The 18484-nt window shown below is 39.0% G+C and overlaps 1 protein-coding gene across 1 annotated transcript in view; it reads left to right on the top strand.

Annotated features, from left to right (window-relative positions):
- LOC149312146 (otogelin-like protein) overlaps positions 1-18484 on the top strand; it is a 111731-nt gene that overhangs the window by 25072 nt on the left and 68175 nt on the right. Inside the window, exons 16-24 of the mRNA XM_089527174.1 lie at positions 1416-1593; positions 3161-3285; positions 4460-4669; positions 5194-5359; positions 6429-6503; positions 7481-7533; positions 8779-8941; positions 11831-11938; positions 12262-12400. Coding sequence (XP_089383300.1) covers positions 1416-1593; positions 3161-3285; positions 4460-4669; positions 5194-5359; positions 6429-6503; positions 7481-7533; positions 8779-8941; positions 11831-11938; positions 12262-12400 — 1217 coding nt within the window. The remainder of the gene's footprint in view (positions 1-1415; positions 1594-3160; positions 3286-4459; positions 4670-5193; positions 5360-6428; positions 6504-7480; positions 7534-8778; positions 8942-11830; positions 11939-12261; positions 12401-18484) is intronic.

Below are 18484 nucleotides of genomic sequence, written 5' to 3'. Positions count from 1 at the left end.
GATTTGTCACCTAATTGTCTGTTTTTACATCATCCAAATTTTTTTCATGAGGATAAATTTTGGCAATATAAAGGTTGGGAAGAAAAAGGAATTTATCAAATTAAAGACCTCTTTAAGAATAATAAACTCAAATCAAGGGAAGATTTAGAATCAACTCTAGACCCATTAACGATCTCGTAGTTTCAATTTAAGCAAATAAAAACTTCCCCCTCTAGCTTACTTAAGAAAGGGGAAAGATTGAGATCTATGACTCCCTTTGAAATTTTATGCAAAGATCCTGTTGGAAATAGTAAAGGTTCAGTCTCCCAAATATATCATCTCATCTTGTTGAATTCATATCATGATACCATAAGTATCAAAACATTGTGGGAAAGTGAACTAAATATATCAATTCCAGAATCAGACTGGTATGCTATTTGGTTATCTTCTGTGTTGAAGTCAAGATCAGCTTTAACCAAAGAGAACTTTCTAAAGCTAGTATATAAATGGTATCTGGCCCCTATTAGGAAATCACAGATGATAAAATCTATATCACCTCTGTGTTGGAGAGGTTGTCCAGTCTTAGGGACTTATATCCATAAGTAGCTACACTGTTCCAAAATTACCCACTTCTGGCATGATGTGAGCAGCCAAATTGCTTCAATTACAAAACAAAACATAATTTTTTGCCCAGCTCTTTTGTATTTTCAATACACACAAAAGGTAATAAATCTTTAAAAAATAGAAAGTTGATATCTTTTTTGCTGACAGTAGCTGGTCTAGAAGTGGCTAATAATTGGAAAATAGGCCTTGTATCCCTGGAGTTTGGGATCAATGGCTTATGGAGAAATTAACATACAACATGAAATATAACTCAAAACAACAAAATCAAAGACCTGTTCAGGAAAAATGGTCTCCTCTTATAGATTATATTAATACAAATTTTACATCCGTTTTTCCTCAATCTAGCCACTGTTCTTTAAGGTCAGATTTATTTTAAATGAATTGAATTGTCTAAAACTTAAACAAGGAAAGTTTTTTAATGACATGAAACTTTTTATACCATTGTCTTATGATTGCAAGATTTTGTATGATATATTTTGAATAAAGTTAAAACAAAACAAAACAGAAGTCTCCTGTTTGTTAAAGGAAGTAAGTTCTAGTAAGAACTGCAATCAGTGGAAAGAAATGTTTTTCCTTGATTTTCTCTTCCTTTGTGGCTTTTGTTGTTCTGGGGGGTGTAGCAGGGTGTCCCCTGGCCATTCAAAGCAGTTTTTTGGACTGGTTTTGAGGCATGTAGAGGTAAGAATATATGAATGAAAATTGTCTTTCCCCCTTTCTTCAGTGGGCATGTCTTAGATTTCAGCTGTGGCTGTTTGAGTAAGCCTTGGACAATTATTGAATTTTGTGGTGGGATCTTCTTCTGTTTTGTGTAGGATATGTTGAAATCCAGAACTTGTCTTCACTGTTTGTCCAGCTGAAAACTAAATTTGGTTTAAAAATCCAGTTTGCTAAAGACGGTGAAAGAGTGTATATTCAACTCAGCACTGATTGGAAGAAAAGAACTTTGGGTCTTTGTGGAACTTACAATGGGAATTTGAGAGATGATTTTCTGTAAGTTTAAATGACACAATTACTTCATCCTTCTTTTATTTAGCCTTCTGATCAATCCATATGTAAACTATGGGTAATGAGTATTGATAGCCATAAAATTAAATATGTACTAAAGTATAGAATATGGCACCTATTCATTCACCCAAACTGATAAGACAGTACAGGTTTTCTGGAGAATGATTTTGCTTGTGTTTGACTAATCTCCAAATTACATGACTATAGGGCATCAACCACAAGGTCTTCATATATGGTGGGTGTCAACATGAATATGCTCTCAAGAGACCCCTGAAACTATATCAGGGTAAAAGGAAATATACATAAACTAGAGCTGTGAATTGTAAAACGCTAATCTTAATATTTTACTTAAATTTTTTTTGGTGCGGGGAATCCCTGGATTTTATCTTTACTCATGAATAGAGGTATTTTATGCACATATGCTTCCACACTCCACCACATATGTGACACCAATCTATCAACACCTACTGTGCTTGAAAATGTATTAAATCCTATGGATGGTTTTATTTTATCTTCTAATTGGCAACCCTCCTATCTATGTTCTGGGAAATAACTGTAGTCATTACGCTAAAAGTGGTACAGAATGTATTTTCCATCCAGACTTACCCTTCCTCCTTATAACAAGCTGCATCTATTCCGAAAGTCACTGTTATTTTCCAAGTTCAACAAACAAACCATTACATCCTGCTGGTTTTCACTTTGGAATATGCCTGGTTTATCATTTTGGTTATAGCTGGCTATATATGGCAAAAACTGCACCATCACAATTGTTTTCAGAAGGAAAACTTAAAATATTGGGAAGTTTCATATGGGAGCTGGGGAAAATATCTACCCGTATTTTCTAGCATATAAGACGACTGGGCATATAAGACGATCCCCAACTTTTCCAGTTAAAATATCGAGTTTGGAATATACTCGCCGTACAAGACTACCCCTCTTCCAACACACACCAAATAAAATATTAAAAAACATCAGATTTGAATTTAATATGGTAATTTTAATTCAAATGCTTATGACATGTGAGTACTTAGCAGGAAAACATTTTGTATACAAAGCCTGTTTGGATTGGTCAGCTCTCCCTACCTGCCCAGCCCTCCCTCCCTCCAAGACTATCAGACTGATAGTGCAAACACAGCTCTTTTTTCCATACCCCACGGCCGTTTTTCAGCTCCCCCACCATATGCAGCAACTGCAGATTCTCCATTCCGGCTCGAAAGTTTCGGAACCTGCCATATCAGATGACCCCCAGCGTATAAGACGACCCCCGACTTTTGAGAAGATTTTCCTGGGTTAAAAAGTAGTCTTATATGCCAGAAAATACAGTATATGTCCTGGACCCAGCCTGTGAAAAACTAATGAAGTTTGTCATGTATAATACTGAATGCCACATCTCATGTAGTAATGGCATACTGTCTGTGGCATCCAATATATATTAGGCTTGCTACAATTTGATAATTATTACGTACAGTCTTTCCCAGCCCCTATCAGGCCCACAGGCATCTTCTCTTGAGCAGTCTGATATTTCTGTTTAATCATGCAATTTCTTTTTCAGTTCTCCAGCAGGAATGATCGAAGGAACGCCACAGCTTCATGCTAGTGCATGGAAGGTTTCATCAGCATGTCATGTGCCTGTGAACATCCCTGTGGTTGATCCTTGTAACATTAACCAACAAAATGGTGCACTTTTATTTCATAATTTTGACATAGAATTCTCACAGTCTGTTGACCAGATCTGCCTTTTCTGGTGTCTGGGCTTTATTATTACTTTCAAATGAGCTGGGGTTTCTTCCTTTAATTTATTCTTTTGAGGACAATCATACTGAAAAAGGTAAATCGCTCTCCTGTTCAGTGGTGTCTCTAGAGTTGTTTTCATCCTAGTGCAGCTCATGGTGCCACCCCCATGGCCACACCCCTCACCAGCCAGAAGATCTTGGGGTAGCAGTCAGTGGAATTGGGGAGCCCCCTTATGCATGACATCACATAACCCCTTGCCACCAATGCTCAACTTTGTGCACAAAAGTGCCACCCAAGACTCAGAAAACTACCTCAACCCCCCCCCCCCCCCCGGCTGCAAAAAACTCCTCTCTCACATTCTTGGTTAGCTAGGGTTCTGCTACTGAGTGGGAGCTGCCCTTGGGAAAACATGGCCAGACCAGCCAGGGAAAGAAGGTGGTCATGGTGAATCCTCCTCCTCCTCCTTCTTCTGCTTCTCCCCCTTCCTCCTCCTCCTCCTGAATAAGTGCAGCTGTGGTGGGAACAAAGGCAGTGGGAATCAGCATAGAGGTGCCTCAGCATTTGCTGCCAGTCCACCGTTGCCATTGTTCCCATCCCCCTGAGGTCTCCTTGATGTATTGAGGCTGCTACCGTCTCCTCCCCAGTGTTGTCAATCCCTCTGATGGGTATCACCCAGTGCATTGTGCACCCACCACATCCAACTAGGGATGCCACTGCTTTTGTTCGCTGAAATCCTGCTGATTCAAATGACCATTCAGTACATCAGCGATGGTTGGTTAGAGCCATATCAGAAGGGTGGTGAATGCAGGTTTTAGACAGCTTTAAGGGAGCTCTCCAAAATGCTGAACCTACTTGGAAAAAGGGTTTAATACCTTGGAAAGTGCCTTTAAATTAAAACCTGGAGTGGCTTCACCACCCCTCAGAAATGTGAGCCATGAGCCATCACTGTATTGAACCCACTGAAATCAGTGAAAAGAGGACTATTCCCTTCTATTTGCACACATTTGAGCTGCCTACAGTTTTTCTGTGGTATATGTTATCTGTCTTTGCCATTTATTTTTACTGAATGTTTCAATAGCATTAGTATTGTTATAAGCCAAATGTCACTTTTCCTTAGCTGGATATGCATCCCAGTGTGATGTCATCAATCAAGACCTCTTTGCTCCATGTCATGTCTACATCAACCCAGGGCTATATTACCAGCTGTGCCGTTTTGATGCTTGCAAATGTGGGAGCAGCTGTTTGTGCAATGCCCTTGCACACTATGCCCATGTATGCAGAAAGCATGGAATTAGTATTGACTTCAGGTCTCAAGTCTCATATTGTGGTAAGTTTCTGAACACAAATATAGTTTACACAAAAAATTGAAATGTTCTTAGGATAGATGCATTTAGCTAAACAAAGTACACAGACTCTGTTTCCAAATATTTCAATTTGAATTCGATTTCTTCCCTTTCCCTTTGCTGTTCCAGAAATCTCCCCCAGAGTTTCCTAGCCTCTCAGGACAGGTTTTTAGGGGTTGCATAGGCTACGGGCAGGAGGAGTGAATGGCTTGTTTTGGTAGAAGCAGTGGGATCCTTTAGAAGTATACTGCTGGCTTCTGGGATAGTTTGCTGCTGTCAAATCTGAGTTGGTCTTAATTTACCAGAAATATCTTGAACAAGGTTTTGATACAGAGAGGCTTTCTTGATTAATTAAACCACATATGTTGAGGTTCTCTGCTGGTCATTAGAATTATCATGGATTTGATTGACAAATGGAGGCTGAAGATTTCTTCTATATCTTATTAAAACTTGATGTCTGCACTGCATTTTATTTCCAATGCTGAAATAATGTTTTGTGTCTCCACAGCATTAGTGTGCAGAAGTGGTATGCTGTACCACCCATGTTCTTCTTTTTGTGAACATTCCTGTTCTTCCCTTTCTGTTTTGGATACTTGTGATCATGACTGTGCAGAAGGATGTAATTGCCCTCAGGGAAAATACTTTGAAGACTCTATCAACTTTTGTGTGCCAGTGTAAGCCATGTTAAATAGATTTTTAATACACACACACACACACACACACACACACTATAACTGTACTGTTCAATATACTGTACATATTCTTATATAATTGAGGAATTTTCATCAGAAAATTGAGCCAAAAACCTTGGGTTATCCATGGGTCAATGAAAATAACGTACTTTAACCCTTACATAAAAAAGGAACTATCCCCTTCTCTGAGTACAGTGGCAAAAGGTGAGAGCTTAGTCTGTCCCGGGGACACTTAAAAGAAGCACTGACCTCATCTATTCTCTATACTACAGCTGCTTCAGACCTTTTTGACATGTGAGCCTTTACTTGTTCCCACCTGTGCCTGGTTGCAGTCTCCACATATCCTACAGCCACCATTTATGGTAGTTCCCCTTTCCAGCCAGCCTTTAGGGTGAACACAAACAGTTAAGCCTGTCAGAATTTTGTAAATTCTTTGGCATTGTTTCCCTTTGCTTCATCCTTTACATCCTTTGTTATAGGCCCCTAAGTTTTACTCTTGATATGGGTCATATCAAAGGCCATAATTTGACCCCCCAAACCTACCCTTGACTTATACATGAGTTCAACTTACAGTCAAATATATGGACTACTTTCCCTTGCGTTTCCTAACTGAAGTTAAAATCATAGATCTGGAGGTGATCTTTGGTGATAACATCCTTTTAGCAGGCCTCCATAGACAGGCTGATGTCACCAGGATCACAGCATACCATAGTTAGAAAGTAAGGAGCAAATGGAGGCTTGCACATATTAAAGCCTCATAGGCTTGAATGGGGTACTCCTGTGTTCACGGCCTGGGCGCATATACCATTGGAGATGGTGGAGGTCGCCCCTCTGCAGATATTTGAGGGTGTGGATTCCAGATCCATGAGTTAGGAAGGGCAACTGTATATTATTTCTAGTGCCTCTTCCTTTTGAAAACAGTTTAGACTTCTGGCATTTGTCCCTTCATATATAGTAAAAATCTTTATTATGATGAGTAGGCCAATCTTGTATTGTGTGGTTTGTTCTGTAGAGCTTTACCCATCTATATTCAGATGCTTTGTATCTTCAGGGCTAGTTGCCGGTGTTACTATAAAGGAAGAAGTTTTCAACCTGGGGAAATTCTGCCCACACCATTAGGCTCATGGTAAGTTCTATTATTAAGTGTTTCATCTTTTATCTATCAAACATGATAGCGCTGAATTCACAGGTTGACTTTATATAAATTTGGATCTATGGTTCTTGATATATGAACAGTTGCTTCTTGTACTGAGCATTTAGTATGCTTTCCCAAACAAGGTTCATATACTGTTTGTTGCTTTCGTTAACTTTTTAAAGTTTTTTAATTTAACTGTGATATAATATACAACACTAGTCACCATTCTCTACATTTTGAACTACTTTTTTTGCTTGGAGACAGCATTTCCCACACTAAAAATAATATTTCTATACAGGAAAGAAATTGTGCAGAAAAATCTGTGAATTTTGTGTAGAATATTTTTTACAGAGAAACATTATTTTCTGCACAGGAAATGCTGGGCTGTTTAATGTACAAAAAACCATACCGGACTTTGTGCTAAATAAGTCTGAACTGGAATAGTCTTCAAAGACTGCAGTTTTGCACTAGGAAGACAATTGCTAAAATTACTTATTTCTTCCTTCAAGAACAAAATTAGTGACTAATTGCCTGCATAGAGAAGGGTGAGGATGGGCCTGCCAGTCATTCATGATTGAGTACAGCAATGTAATAGTGTCCTTGATGCTATCTTCAAAACATTAGGTTCTTGCCCTGACACATCTAGAGTGTAACAACAGTTAGAAATATAACCCATGTTGGAAAGCCAAAGGAATTGACCTAGTGATTCCAAGCAATCCCAGTGATCTCAGCACAATTTAGCTAAAGTGGGATTAAATACAAGTGTTACATTTTAAAAATGTTTTTAAAGTTTAGGAGTTTAATGATTGTTATATTCCTAAATTGTATTGCATTTATTGCATTATGAAAATACATATCAGGTTTCACAAATTTCTTCTGATGAACATGTTGCTGTTATTAAAATAAGAGTTGTAATTTTCTTATATTAAACTATGAAAATATGTCTATTTTTAATGTTCACTGACTAGCCAGTGTCTAAATGGAACAATGAGATGTACTGAAGTCACTGCAGCTCCTGCAGGTAATTCCTTCTGTTGTTTCAGAATAAGAAATACTATTTAGGCCCTATACAGACAGGCCAAAATAAAGCTGCTTCAAGTCACTTTGGAGGTATGGTGTTTCAATGATGCATGCATCCTAAGACTCTGGAAGCTGCACCAAAGCTGCATTCCAGTCCTTAGGACTGGAGCGTGGCTTTGGTGCAGCTTCTGGACTCTTAGGACACATGCATCATTGAAACACCATACCTCCAAAGTGACTCAAAGCAGCTTTATTTTGGCCTGTCTGTATCAGGCCCTAGTTACCTTTCTTTTGGATTCAGCCACGGAATATTGTAAGGAAGGTGGATGGATGTGAACTGTGAGTTGAAACCACTCTGTTTGTCCATGGATGCCGGTCAATTTGAGTGGACTTGAATAAATCATCTTTATTTAGACTCATCTCCCCTTTTCCTTAGACTTAGAAATATCAGCAGCATTCATCATTTGGAACGAGTATATACATTCACTCATTCAAATAGACAAATTGGTAATATTTTATGGAACTAGCTGGAACATTATTATCCTTTGAAACATTGCCAGTTTCAGTCTTGCCCAAAGTTCCAAATAGTAAGCTTCATATTAGATCTATGGATGGATGTACTCTGCTTATGTTCAGTGAAGCCAGTGCAAATCAGTTTATTGACTTAGGAACTATTTGTACAGATATAACACTTGTTGGGTTATAAGAACATAGCCATTGGTGGTTGTCAAATAAATGTAAAATTTATTTTACTAACTTCAAATACTTTTCAAATTGTAATTTAAAGAATGTATTCACATTTAATTTAAGAAATAATATTGTAAAGTTTCCTGTACCGCAGCTGAGTGATGTAATTAGAGAATTATCTATGCACAATTTAGCATAAAAAGAATTAATCAATACTTTTGATTTATGTGAAATGAGCTGAGGTTTGTCAAATAAGAAGTTATTTGATGCATGCTGAAATTTGCAGTACTTTAGAGCTTAATTTATAAAACGTCACTGTTCTTATTTGGAGAATTTTGACAATCCTGAACACTTTCACATGGTATTAATCCTACATAGGGTAAATGAAGGATTTTAAAAATCATTTAAAGAATAAAGTATCACAATGTGGCTAGCAGAATATCTGTATTCATGTTGCTGAAATCATATGCCAGTAAAAATAAATATGTTAATCCCAATTGAATTCAAAGTAGAATTGAGAACAAATTGATCTCATGTGGTTTGCATTTCACATTTGCAGTTCAGACATGCCATGAAGGAAAGATCTACTATGACTGCCGATCTCATGTACCTGGCTTGCCATCTGCTGGGGTAAACTGTGAGCTGTCTTGTGCAAACCTAGCCATGAATTTTACCTGTGCACCATCTCCACCATGTGTAAGTGGTTGCATCTGTCCTCCTGGGTGAGTGTTTCTTAGAGCTCAAGTGCAGGACTGAAAAATAAAGACTTCATTATTATTTCTTTATGTGTGCTTCATTTCTTCCAGTTATTTCAATGATAAAATAATCTGTAATTATTTTCATTTTTTTTAGATGAGAACACTGGAGACTCAGGTTTTTTTTAAAAAAATACAAATATATGACAAGATGATCGATAGACCAATTTTGGAAAATTACATCTTGGCTAAATCAATAAAAGAAAACATTTTTCCCGTTTATATGTAGCATTGTAGCAAGCTTGCAGACAAAGCAAGTGGTCTAGTTTTTGCTTTCACCCAATCTGGAACTTGGAAAAGTTACTTTTGGGGAGGACAACTCTTGACCAGTGGATCCCTGGGTGTCTGAAATAGGGAAGTATGGACAAGGGCTTCAGAACATAGCAGGACATTACACTAAACTGATTTAATAGCTTGTCTCTTCCAAAGCTGTTATTCTTCGTAGTTTGGACTAAATGAGAAGCAGTTGCAGTTGAGGGAAAACTGCCTGGTTTGTTTATTGTCATATGGCACCTCAGGGCCATTTATATACCCCCTTTTCCAATGCTTTTTGCTTCCAAATGCCCTCGGGGGGAGGGGCATTATTTTTTTGCTGTTTGGGGGCCCCCTTAGGCCATTTTAGGGCCTTTAAAAAACAAAATAAACCAGATGTAAACTAGATGTGACTGCCAGAAACTTTCTGTTTAGAAAAAAAGGGCTTGCCTGGGTCTATAATGGCCTGGTGGCATAAAAATATGGCAAACATGACACCCACAGTCCCTTAAGGGCATTGGAGGGATATTTGAGAGGCAAAAAGTTGTGGGGTGTTGTTTCTTTGCAGTGGTAGGGTGTGGCCACCCAGGTTCTCTTAGGGGTAATGTAGCCTCTCACATTTGTTCATTCCTTCACTGGCCAGAAACTTTCCATTCTCATTCCATATCCTGAAGATACTCTCAGTTATCAGTCCTGGAGACCATCTCCCTCTCTGACTTCTCATTAATGAAACATCAGCAGATTATACTCATCCACTCATTAGCAAACAATTGCCCTATCAAAGGTGGTCTGTCAGCTGTTGTTAAAATATATATTTTATAATTAACCAGGCATGATACATCCTCTGATAGGCACTTTGAGGCAACTTTGATTTCAGTGAGAGAAAACTCTGTACTATCACTGAGCAATACATTGGGGCAGCCAAAGGATAAATGAATGTATTCTCATGTAATCCCACCCACCCACCCCTTATTATTGTTCCTTTTTAACATTTTCTAAAGGGAACCTTTTGTTGGGTTGGTGGTGGCAGGGGAAGCATACATTTATGCTATTGTTTCACAATTATTCTTTGGTCATTTCTCTGTATACACAGGTAGGTTTCCAAGATACTGTTTCTGTTTAGGAAGGATAATGTTTTATCTGAATTTAGTCTGCCATTGGTTGCTACTGAGCAAAAACAGTTATTCTTTCCAGCAATATAAGGAATTCTCAAGTGGCAATATCTTGAAATTGCTTCTGATCATATTTCAAGACTATGTGCAGCGTGTCTGCAAAGGAATCAATGGCATCTGTTACATAACCCCTGTAATGTTAGTGCTGATGACTAACATAAATCTACTATGCCCTCCAAGGAGCTATTTGCCTCACTAAGAAAAAGTACAGGCATTTGTGTTTTCCCTAACAGGTTCAGTAGTAGGTGGGCAGGTTATTTTGATCAGGCAAATATTGTTTGTCTACCAGTTCATTTTTTAAATACGAATATATGAGTAGAGCCTTTTGTAAACAAGGTGATCGATAGACCAATTTACAAAAGGCTCTACCTAATCCAAGCATGGAAAAGTATATCTTGTACTATTACTCACAGAATCCCACAAACAGTATGGCCAATACAGAGATTGCTGCATGAGCTCCACTCTCACTGTGATTGCGTTAATGAAAGGAACCAAACACTACTATCCTGCTTCTATTCTATTTTTTGAGCCTCGTGCAATAATCTCTTACTTGGGAAATGTATGAAGTATAATCCCAAAATTTAATTTTTCTGAGTTCTGTCTGGCACTTCAGCCCCAATCCAATTTCAACTTCCCATACCAAAGCTACTGTTTTTTAAACGTAAAGATGTAGGTGATTTCCCCAAGCCTCCTGCTGTTTGCTGTTTGGAAGGTGTTGACAATCAAATTACTTGTTTCCCTGCTTCCTTTCTTCCTCACACCATCTGATCTGTTCTCTCTGTACCTCTGCTGCCTGATTTGTCCTGCCTTACATCTCTCTCCTGTCTCCTGATCCATTCTCCCTGAACCTCCCCACCACCTGATCTCACCTGGTCTTTCCTCCCTGCAACCCTCTAGCACTTATCTTGCTCCCTACTCATGCACATGTCCTACATAGGGCAATAATGGGGAGGAAGTGGAAGTGGGGAGTGTGGATACCAGTGCACCATACAAAGTAGATTGCTTCAATACTAGTATGTTTCCATGTGCTCCAGAAATGCAATTGCTGTGTTATAGAAGCCTCATGAGATAATCTCTTTTGTCTTGGCTTCTTTCTGCCCATACAGTTGCCCCTCCTTATCCATGTATTCCTTATCCACATATTCAGCCATCCACAGCTTGAAAATACTTTTTAAAAATGTCTAAATTCCAAAAAGCAAACCTTGATATTACCATTTTATATAGGGGCCACCATTTTACTGTGCCATTGTATATAATGGAACTTGAGCATGCCCAGATTTTGGGGTCCATGTGGAGTCCTGGAACCAAACCCGACTGGATACCAAGGGCCCACTGTACTAATCAAACAAAAACTATGCAGAATTTCTCTCTGCTTCTTTCTCTGAAAAAATTCAAGTGGAAGAGCCAATTTATGCATTTATTTATTTCAAAGGATGGCAGAGCACAAAGGAAAATGTTATGTGCCTGACAGTTGTCCGTGTACCTGGAAAGACTGGGAATACATGTCAGGTGAAATGATAGCTACACCTTGTTACACATGGTAAGTAGCTGTTATTTTATTACAGTGATTGATGGTATAATCGTATTTAGTATTGCATATAACATGATGTCATCTTACATTTTGATCTTTGAGTCATGTAATGAGACTAAAATGAATACTGTTTTTAAAATAAAATAGAATAAATCTGAAGGAAGTTCAAACAGGTTGAGTATCTCTGCTGCTGAAAAGCACCATGTCCACTATATCAATGAATAAATAATAATTGCACTGTTGTAAAATCTTTCTTGAACATGTTTTATGACAAAAGCATGTACATGTTTAAAATTCTCCAATAAGAGGATCTTGATTTTTGTCTCAAACAGTATTTGTCGGCATGGGGTATTTAATTGCACCTACTATCCTTGTCCTGCTATATGTACAGTCTATGGGGACCGACATTATTATACCTTTGATGGATTAGAGTATGATTATGTCAGTGACTGCCAGGTTTATTTGGTGAAGGTAAGGATACATTTCCCTTTTTGCTTCTTAAAGGTTCTAATGCAGAGATTATTGTATAAATCAAGGGTGGGCAACTTAACTTGTTGAAACAGTGTCAATTTTGGCTTGTGAGGCCCTTCCTTCAGGCCAACCATTTCCTCACAATTTGCTTCCCCCTCTGCAAAAAACAAAACAAAACTGGAAGTGGCTGGAAAATGTTTCTTTCATTGACTTGGTTTATTTCCAGCAATGAGGGACACAAAACAGCTCACAGTGTAAGTTATAGCAGAATAGTTAAAACTATACGTGGTACAAAAGTTTTAAAAGCATGGAACAGTCAATCCAATTAAAACATTAATTTAAAAAAATTAAAACATGTTAAATAATAATAATAATTTGTTTTATTTATATACCGCTATTCCAAAGATCATAGCGGTGAACAGCAAGTAAGCTAATGCATAATGTATATGAAAAAGCAGCACACCCATTCCACATTTTTCTATTCCAATCAGTTAAAGCAGGGGTAGGCAACCATTTTGAGCCGGGGGCCGGGTTGCTGTCCCTCAGACAACTGGGGGGCCGAAGCCAATAAATAAATAATTAAATAATTTTTAAAAAATTAAATATATAAATAAACCAGGACAAATGTAGGACAAAATTTTCAAATGGAAGACACTTTTTTTAAAAAAATGGAGGACACGCAAAAAAATTTGCTGATTTTTTAAAAAATGTTAATATAAATGCATGTTTCTGAGGCTTCTATAGACAATTGCCCCCCAAAGGCCCCGGTGGCAATCGGCGGCAGGACCAGGCTGGGGCCGGTCCCAAGGCCTTGCTGGGCCGCATCTGGCCCACGGGCCGCAGGTTGCCTACCCCTGAGTTAAAGGCTGAAGGCCTGTTTGAATATGCAACTCTTTGCCTGTTGGTAAAAAGAGATCAGAGAAGTGGCCAAATGAGCTTCACTTCAGGAGCGCTACAGCTTAGAAGCAGTTACAGAGAAGGTTCTCACCTATGTCTTCAGCAGGTTGAGTCTATGAGGGTGGTATGACAGAGAGAAAGCCTTCCCTCTGATGACTGCAACACTTGGCGGGATCATGGAGAGAGATGGGTTTACAGATAGTCTAGACCTAAGCCACAAAGGGTTATATAGGTGATTACTGGCACTTTAAATTGTGCTTGAAATCAAATGAGTATCCAGTGAAGCTGTTTTAACAAGGAAGTTATATGCTTCCTATAAATATATTTTAATGTTTTAAATTGTTTAATAGTGTGAGGTGGGGGAGAGGCGTTCAGCTTATTTAAAAGATGAGGCTTCATATCCCCGCTTAGCCATGGAAGCACACTGGGTAACCTTGGTCAATTCACATATTCTCAGCCTCAGAGGATGGCATAGCAAACTCTCTCTGAACAAATCTTGCCAAGAACAGTGCCATGATAGGGTCACCATAAGTCAGAAATGACTTGAAGGCACACAACAAAGTTAGTCTCAAGGGGTCGTGGGGGGGGGGGGGGGCTTCCCATCCGTCATATAAATTATGGCTACTGCCAAAAATTGGAAGAATTGATAGTTTTCATGATGGATGGTAGCTATACCTTTCAGAGAACATTGTGGGAGGTAGAACCTGTTTAAGAGCTTGGAGAAGTGACTTTTTGGACTAAAACTTTCAAATTCAGCTACACTGTCTAGGGGATTCTGGAAGTTATAATCCCCACCCCCAAAAGAAAATTTCCAAGTGTACTTCTGTTGCACAGTGAAATTGTGCTCTTCTTTTCTTTTCTCGAAGTGGTTGGATAGAAGATAAAGAAAAGGAGACAGAAATAGAGGTTATCTCACTCTCTGTTACTCTTCAGTGTTTCTGTGAAAAGGCCTTGATTTTTCTTCATCTTGGATGAGGGGGAACAATAGATCATAGTGGCTTGGTTGGTTTGCCTTTGTATAAATGAGTGTGCAATGAGCTGAAAATTGCATCTAGTACTGCAAGCGCTTTATCCGATTGTTATCTGACATTTGATTTGATATTTGATGTATTATTATCTATTGTTTTATGTGTATTTTGTAGAATGTACGCCGTTGGCAGGTTTCATTTTTATTGATTTTATTGTTTGTGTGTACAGCGCTATGTAAATCTACAGCGCTATATAAATAACAACAACAACAACAACAAGCTTTTCCCTCTTTAGTGTGTTTAAATGACTTGTTCTTTCCATTTGCAATTAGCATATTGCCAATTTCTCTTAGAAATGATGCACACTGAAAGCATCCAGTGTGCAATGGACTGTGCTAGTCATTCAGTAGTTTGGTCAGCTTGGCAAAGCATGGTGACCATAAAGCACATTTGCCTGATGTGGGTCCCTTTTATACAGGAATATCATTCCCTCTCTGAATGAACAGACAACCTTTTTGCCACCCTTTCTCCCTTTGTGCAGAGGGAATAAGAATGCTTTGAGAAAGTCAGCCAGTGACAGGATTGTCATGTATGGAGTGATCTTCACAATTACAGTCCTATCCCTGTGTATTGTGGAAACATGGTGTAGTCTGAGATGGATATACATATTTGGACTTCCTGGTGACCATCACGGAATGAAGGAGTTGCTTGCCTGGGACTGCCATTTGCCAAGGTCTCTTCCTTTTGAACATATCCTTGGTAGAATTGACAGGTTGACTACAACAAGGGCTAGCCAACCCTGCTGCAGTTTTGACCTCCCCTTTGTGTTCCTAACTGGGGAATTTGGCTATGAGAATATAGTTGCCCCTTCCAATTCATGGGGGATCCATTCTGTACATCCCCGCGAATCGAAAAAATTGCTGGTATTGGGGTCCTATTGATTTCATTGGCTGTGCGCTCCTGTGTGTGGTCCTGAATGGACGCCATGGGCACACACACCATTTTGTTCCCTCCTCACTTGCTTTCTGTGAGTAATCAAGACCTCAGATCCCATGTCCACTAACAGGGGGGAATGACTGTAAACAATGCACATGGCCTCATATTCACTTTTGAGCTGAGGTGTTTCACCTTAAAGTATCCTTACGGGATGCCCTCTGGTACTGCACTGTTAGATGTTAGTATAGCTAACTGCTTTTCATGTTGCAGATTGGATTAATTTAAAGAAATTAAGCCCATGTTTAAAACTTTGTTAGCTGTTTTGCATTTCTTTAATAACATGCCTCTCATGTCGCCTATGGGACATGGTGGCAATTTCACCATGTTCCTGCCCCTGGCTGTTTTAAAACCATGAGATGTCATTTTTCAACCAGGGAGTTCTCCAGTTTACTTCGTGGTTGATGAGAGGCCTCATACAGCCCAGGGAGAATTAAATAATGACAAAATTGCTCCATTCCTCATGGCTCTTAAGGGGCATGGGGGAAATTTTAGTTAAATATGATCCCAAAATAAAAGAAAATGTGGGGCAAAGCAGGAGTGTGTGACTATTCAAGCCCTCATGGGAGGACAGTGCAGCCTCCCAGCCCCTTGCAGCTGCTCACCCTTTCCCTAAGAAAATGACCAACTCAAGCTCCTTGGTACATAACATACTCTTGATGTGTATGAGGAAAGGAATACTGAAAACACTAACAAATGATTTCCCATCCTTGCCCTAGGTATGTGTGTTTTGTGTATATTTGTAACCCTTCGCCCCATCTGCCACAGTAATTTTCTGCTTATTCTACCAGGGACATGTGGAGTTCTAAAGTTCAGGAGAGAAGTTGGCATTCACAATAACAAGATAAGTGGCATATTGCCTGCAGGCCTTTCATCCAACAAGCAAGATGACACGAGTGATGAAAACATTGACAGTGTAGATTCATGATACTAGAACTAGCATCATTATTTTTTTTAAAGACAGGTGCAATGCCAGCTCTACCTAGAAAGGTTTTCAGCCTTTGGCCTTTTTTTTAAAAAAAAGAATGAACTACTATTCCATAATAGCTAATTTGTTCTTAACATTTGGACTGCACAGGGCTGTTGAAGGATTTCTTTGGTCTTACAGAAAAGCTGTTGACTGTAGTCTACCAGATATTCTCAGACTATGTCATAGCATATCTCCTTGGAAAAGTTCATTACTGAACTGAAAAGACAAATCCTAGGTGAAAGGAGTTAGTAAGGCCATATATTTGGAAATACATTGTATAAAGCCCACAAGGAGAGCAAAGAACCCACAGAAAATATATATTGCTCTGTTGGTCTTGTATATGTTTGGTCATTCAAAGCCTTTGGAAGAGCAAGATAGATAGGACTGTTTGAATAGTAATATGACAATTCCCACCATTTCTGCTCCATAGAAAGGGGAAAGGCTGGGTTTTGTTTAATACTTATATGATATAGGTGCCTGAAAATCATAGCTTAATTTTTTTCCTGCTGGCTGGGATATTCTGGAAGTGTTAGTCCAAAATAATTTCCTAGGTGCGGCTGAAAAAAGCCAATGTGGCAATCCATCCTTCCACTTTCACTGGCCTTTGCTTTTGAATAGGAAAGACAGGTTGTGTATGTGAGGGGGAGAAGCATTGAATATTATTGCTTGTACTTGACTTTTTTGCCTTTGGGAAGGAACTCCAGCATCACCCCCACCTGGGCTTTAACTCAGGAATGTTAGTGAGAGGGTTTGGTAGGCATCAAGCCTGGCCTAAGCAGTTTTTGACTTTGCTATCTAGAGTCTGGGTACAAATACCTAGAAGGCCTGGGTACAAATGTCTCCTAAGTCATGAAGCTCATATACCTAAATGTCTTTTGCACTTTGAACTCACTTTGCAACAATTGAAATAAGTTGAGGACAAAAGGGGAATGTAGGAGAACAGAGTAACTGGGACATTTTGAAAGCAGCTAAAAAAAAAAAAGAATGACAGAGGATTAATCTTTCTGCCAAAGCAGGACAGTTGGAGGATATGGGACTGCACCTTGCTCCATCCTCTGACATCATCCTATCAGAGCACTTAATATTAATATTACAGGGATGGGGGTAAGATAGAACCTTCCCGGCCCAGTGACCTGCATTAGTGTGCATGTGGAAGAGGGAGAAGGAGGATGGTGTGGATATGCATAGATCTGCAGCTTCTTACTGTGTAATCTATGTGGCCCAAAGGAAGCTGCACACCCAATAATGTCCATATTGGAAAAAGAACAAAACAATAATCAATGAATGACTGTAGATGTATGCACACTTCTTGTGGGACAATAATTTCAAATAAAGATTGACATTTTGGTTGGAAATATGAACTTCTTTAATCTTGAGAATCCAGAATGTATGCCTTCCTCGCCTGCTAAACTGCTTCTTCTCAGGATGTAAATAACATAGGTTCTTGGTGTGATTGTAGGGTATTGGCATCAAAATACAGTATTTAAAGGGATCTTCCACCAGGAATTATTGGTCCAGTCATTATTAACAGTAGAAGGATAATTTTTAAATAGTACTTTGTATCTTTGTTTTCATTTTTATTTCTTTGCTTTGTAGTTAATGCCAGTTTGCTTACCTGGCAGCTGTTGCTTGATTTGGCCATGAGCCTTTTGGAATCTGATGAGCTTTGTTTAATCTGTTCTCTTTTTACCACTGTGTCTGCTGTTCAAAAGAGGCTTTGCATTTTTATTAAAGTTTAATATGTTCCACCTGTTTGCATTAAGAATGGGAGGGGGGGGGAGCAGCGGCAAAGTTGAGGTTTAAAGCAAATTGTGTGCTTTCCAGCAGGCATGCTATTTTAATGAATAGTTGATAATTATGGTCTGTCCACACTTGTTGCTAGTATGGTGACGCTAAAGACTGGGGTTTGAATGCACATTCAGTAATGGAAACCCACTGTGTGTGAAGCAAATCACACACTCTCACTCTCAGAAGATGGCAATGGCAACCCCTCTAAACCTCTAAACAAATCTTGCCAAGAAAACTGTGTGATAGGTTCATCATAGGGTCACCATAAGTCAGAAACAGAACACCATCAGACTTGATGACATTAAGCAATTGTAAGGACTTAGTATAGTATTCCTGCCTGTGAGAAATCCAAACTTATGCTGTGCTGTACAAAGCACAAAACTGGGCTGCAGTGGATGCTGGGATGAAGAATTAACAACTTAGGTGTGCCCACTTAGGGACTATACTTGAGAAATACTGCTCATGGTA

Source organism: Sceloporus occidentalis, unplaced genomic scaffold, assembly GCF_023333645.1.
Source record: "Sceloporus occidentalis isolate IW3139 unplaced genomic scaffold, rSceOcc1.0.p SCAF_5, whole genome shotgun sequence".
NCBI classification, from domain to species: domain Eukaryota; kingdom Metazoa; phylum Chordata; class Lepidosauria; order Squamata; family Phrynosomatidae; genus Sceloporus; species Sceloporus occidentalis.
Note: the sequence above shows the minus strand (reverse complement) of the source record. Positions and strands in the feature narration are given on the sequence as shown.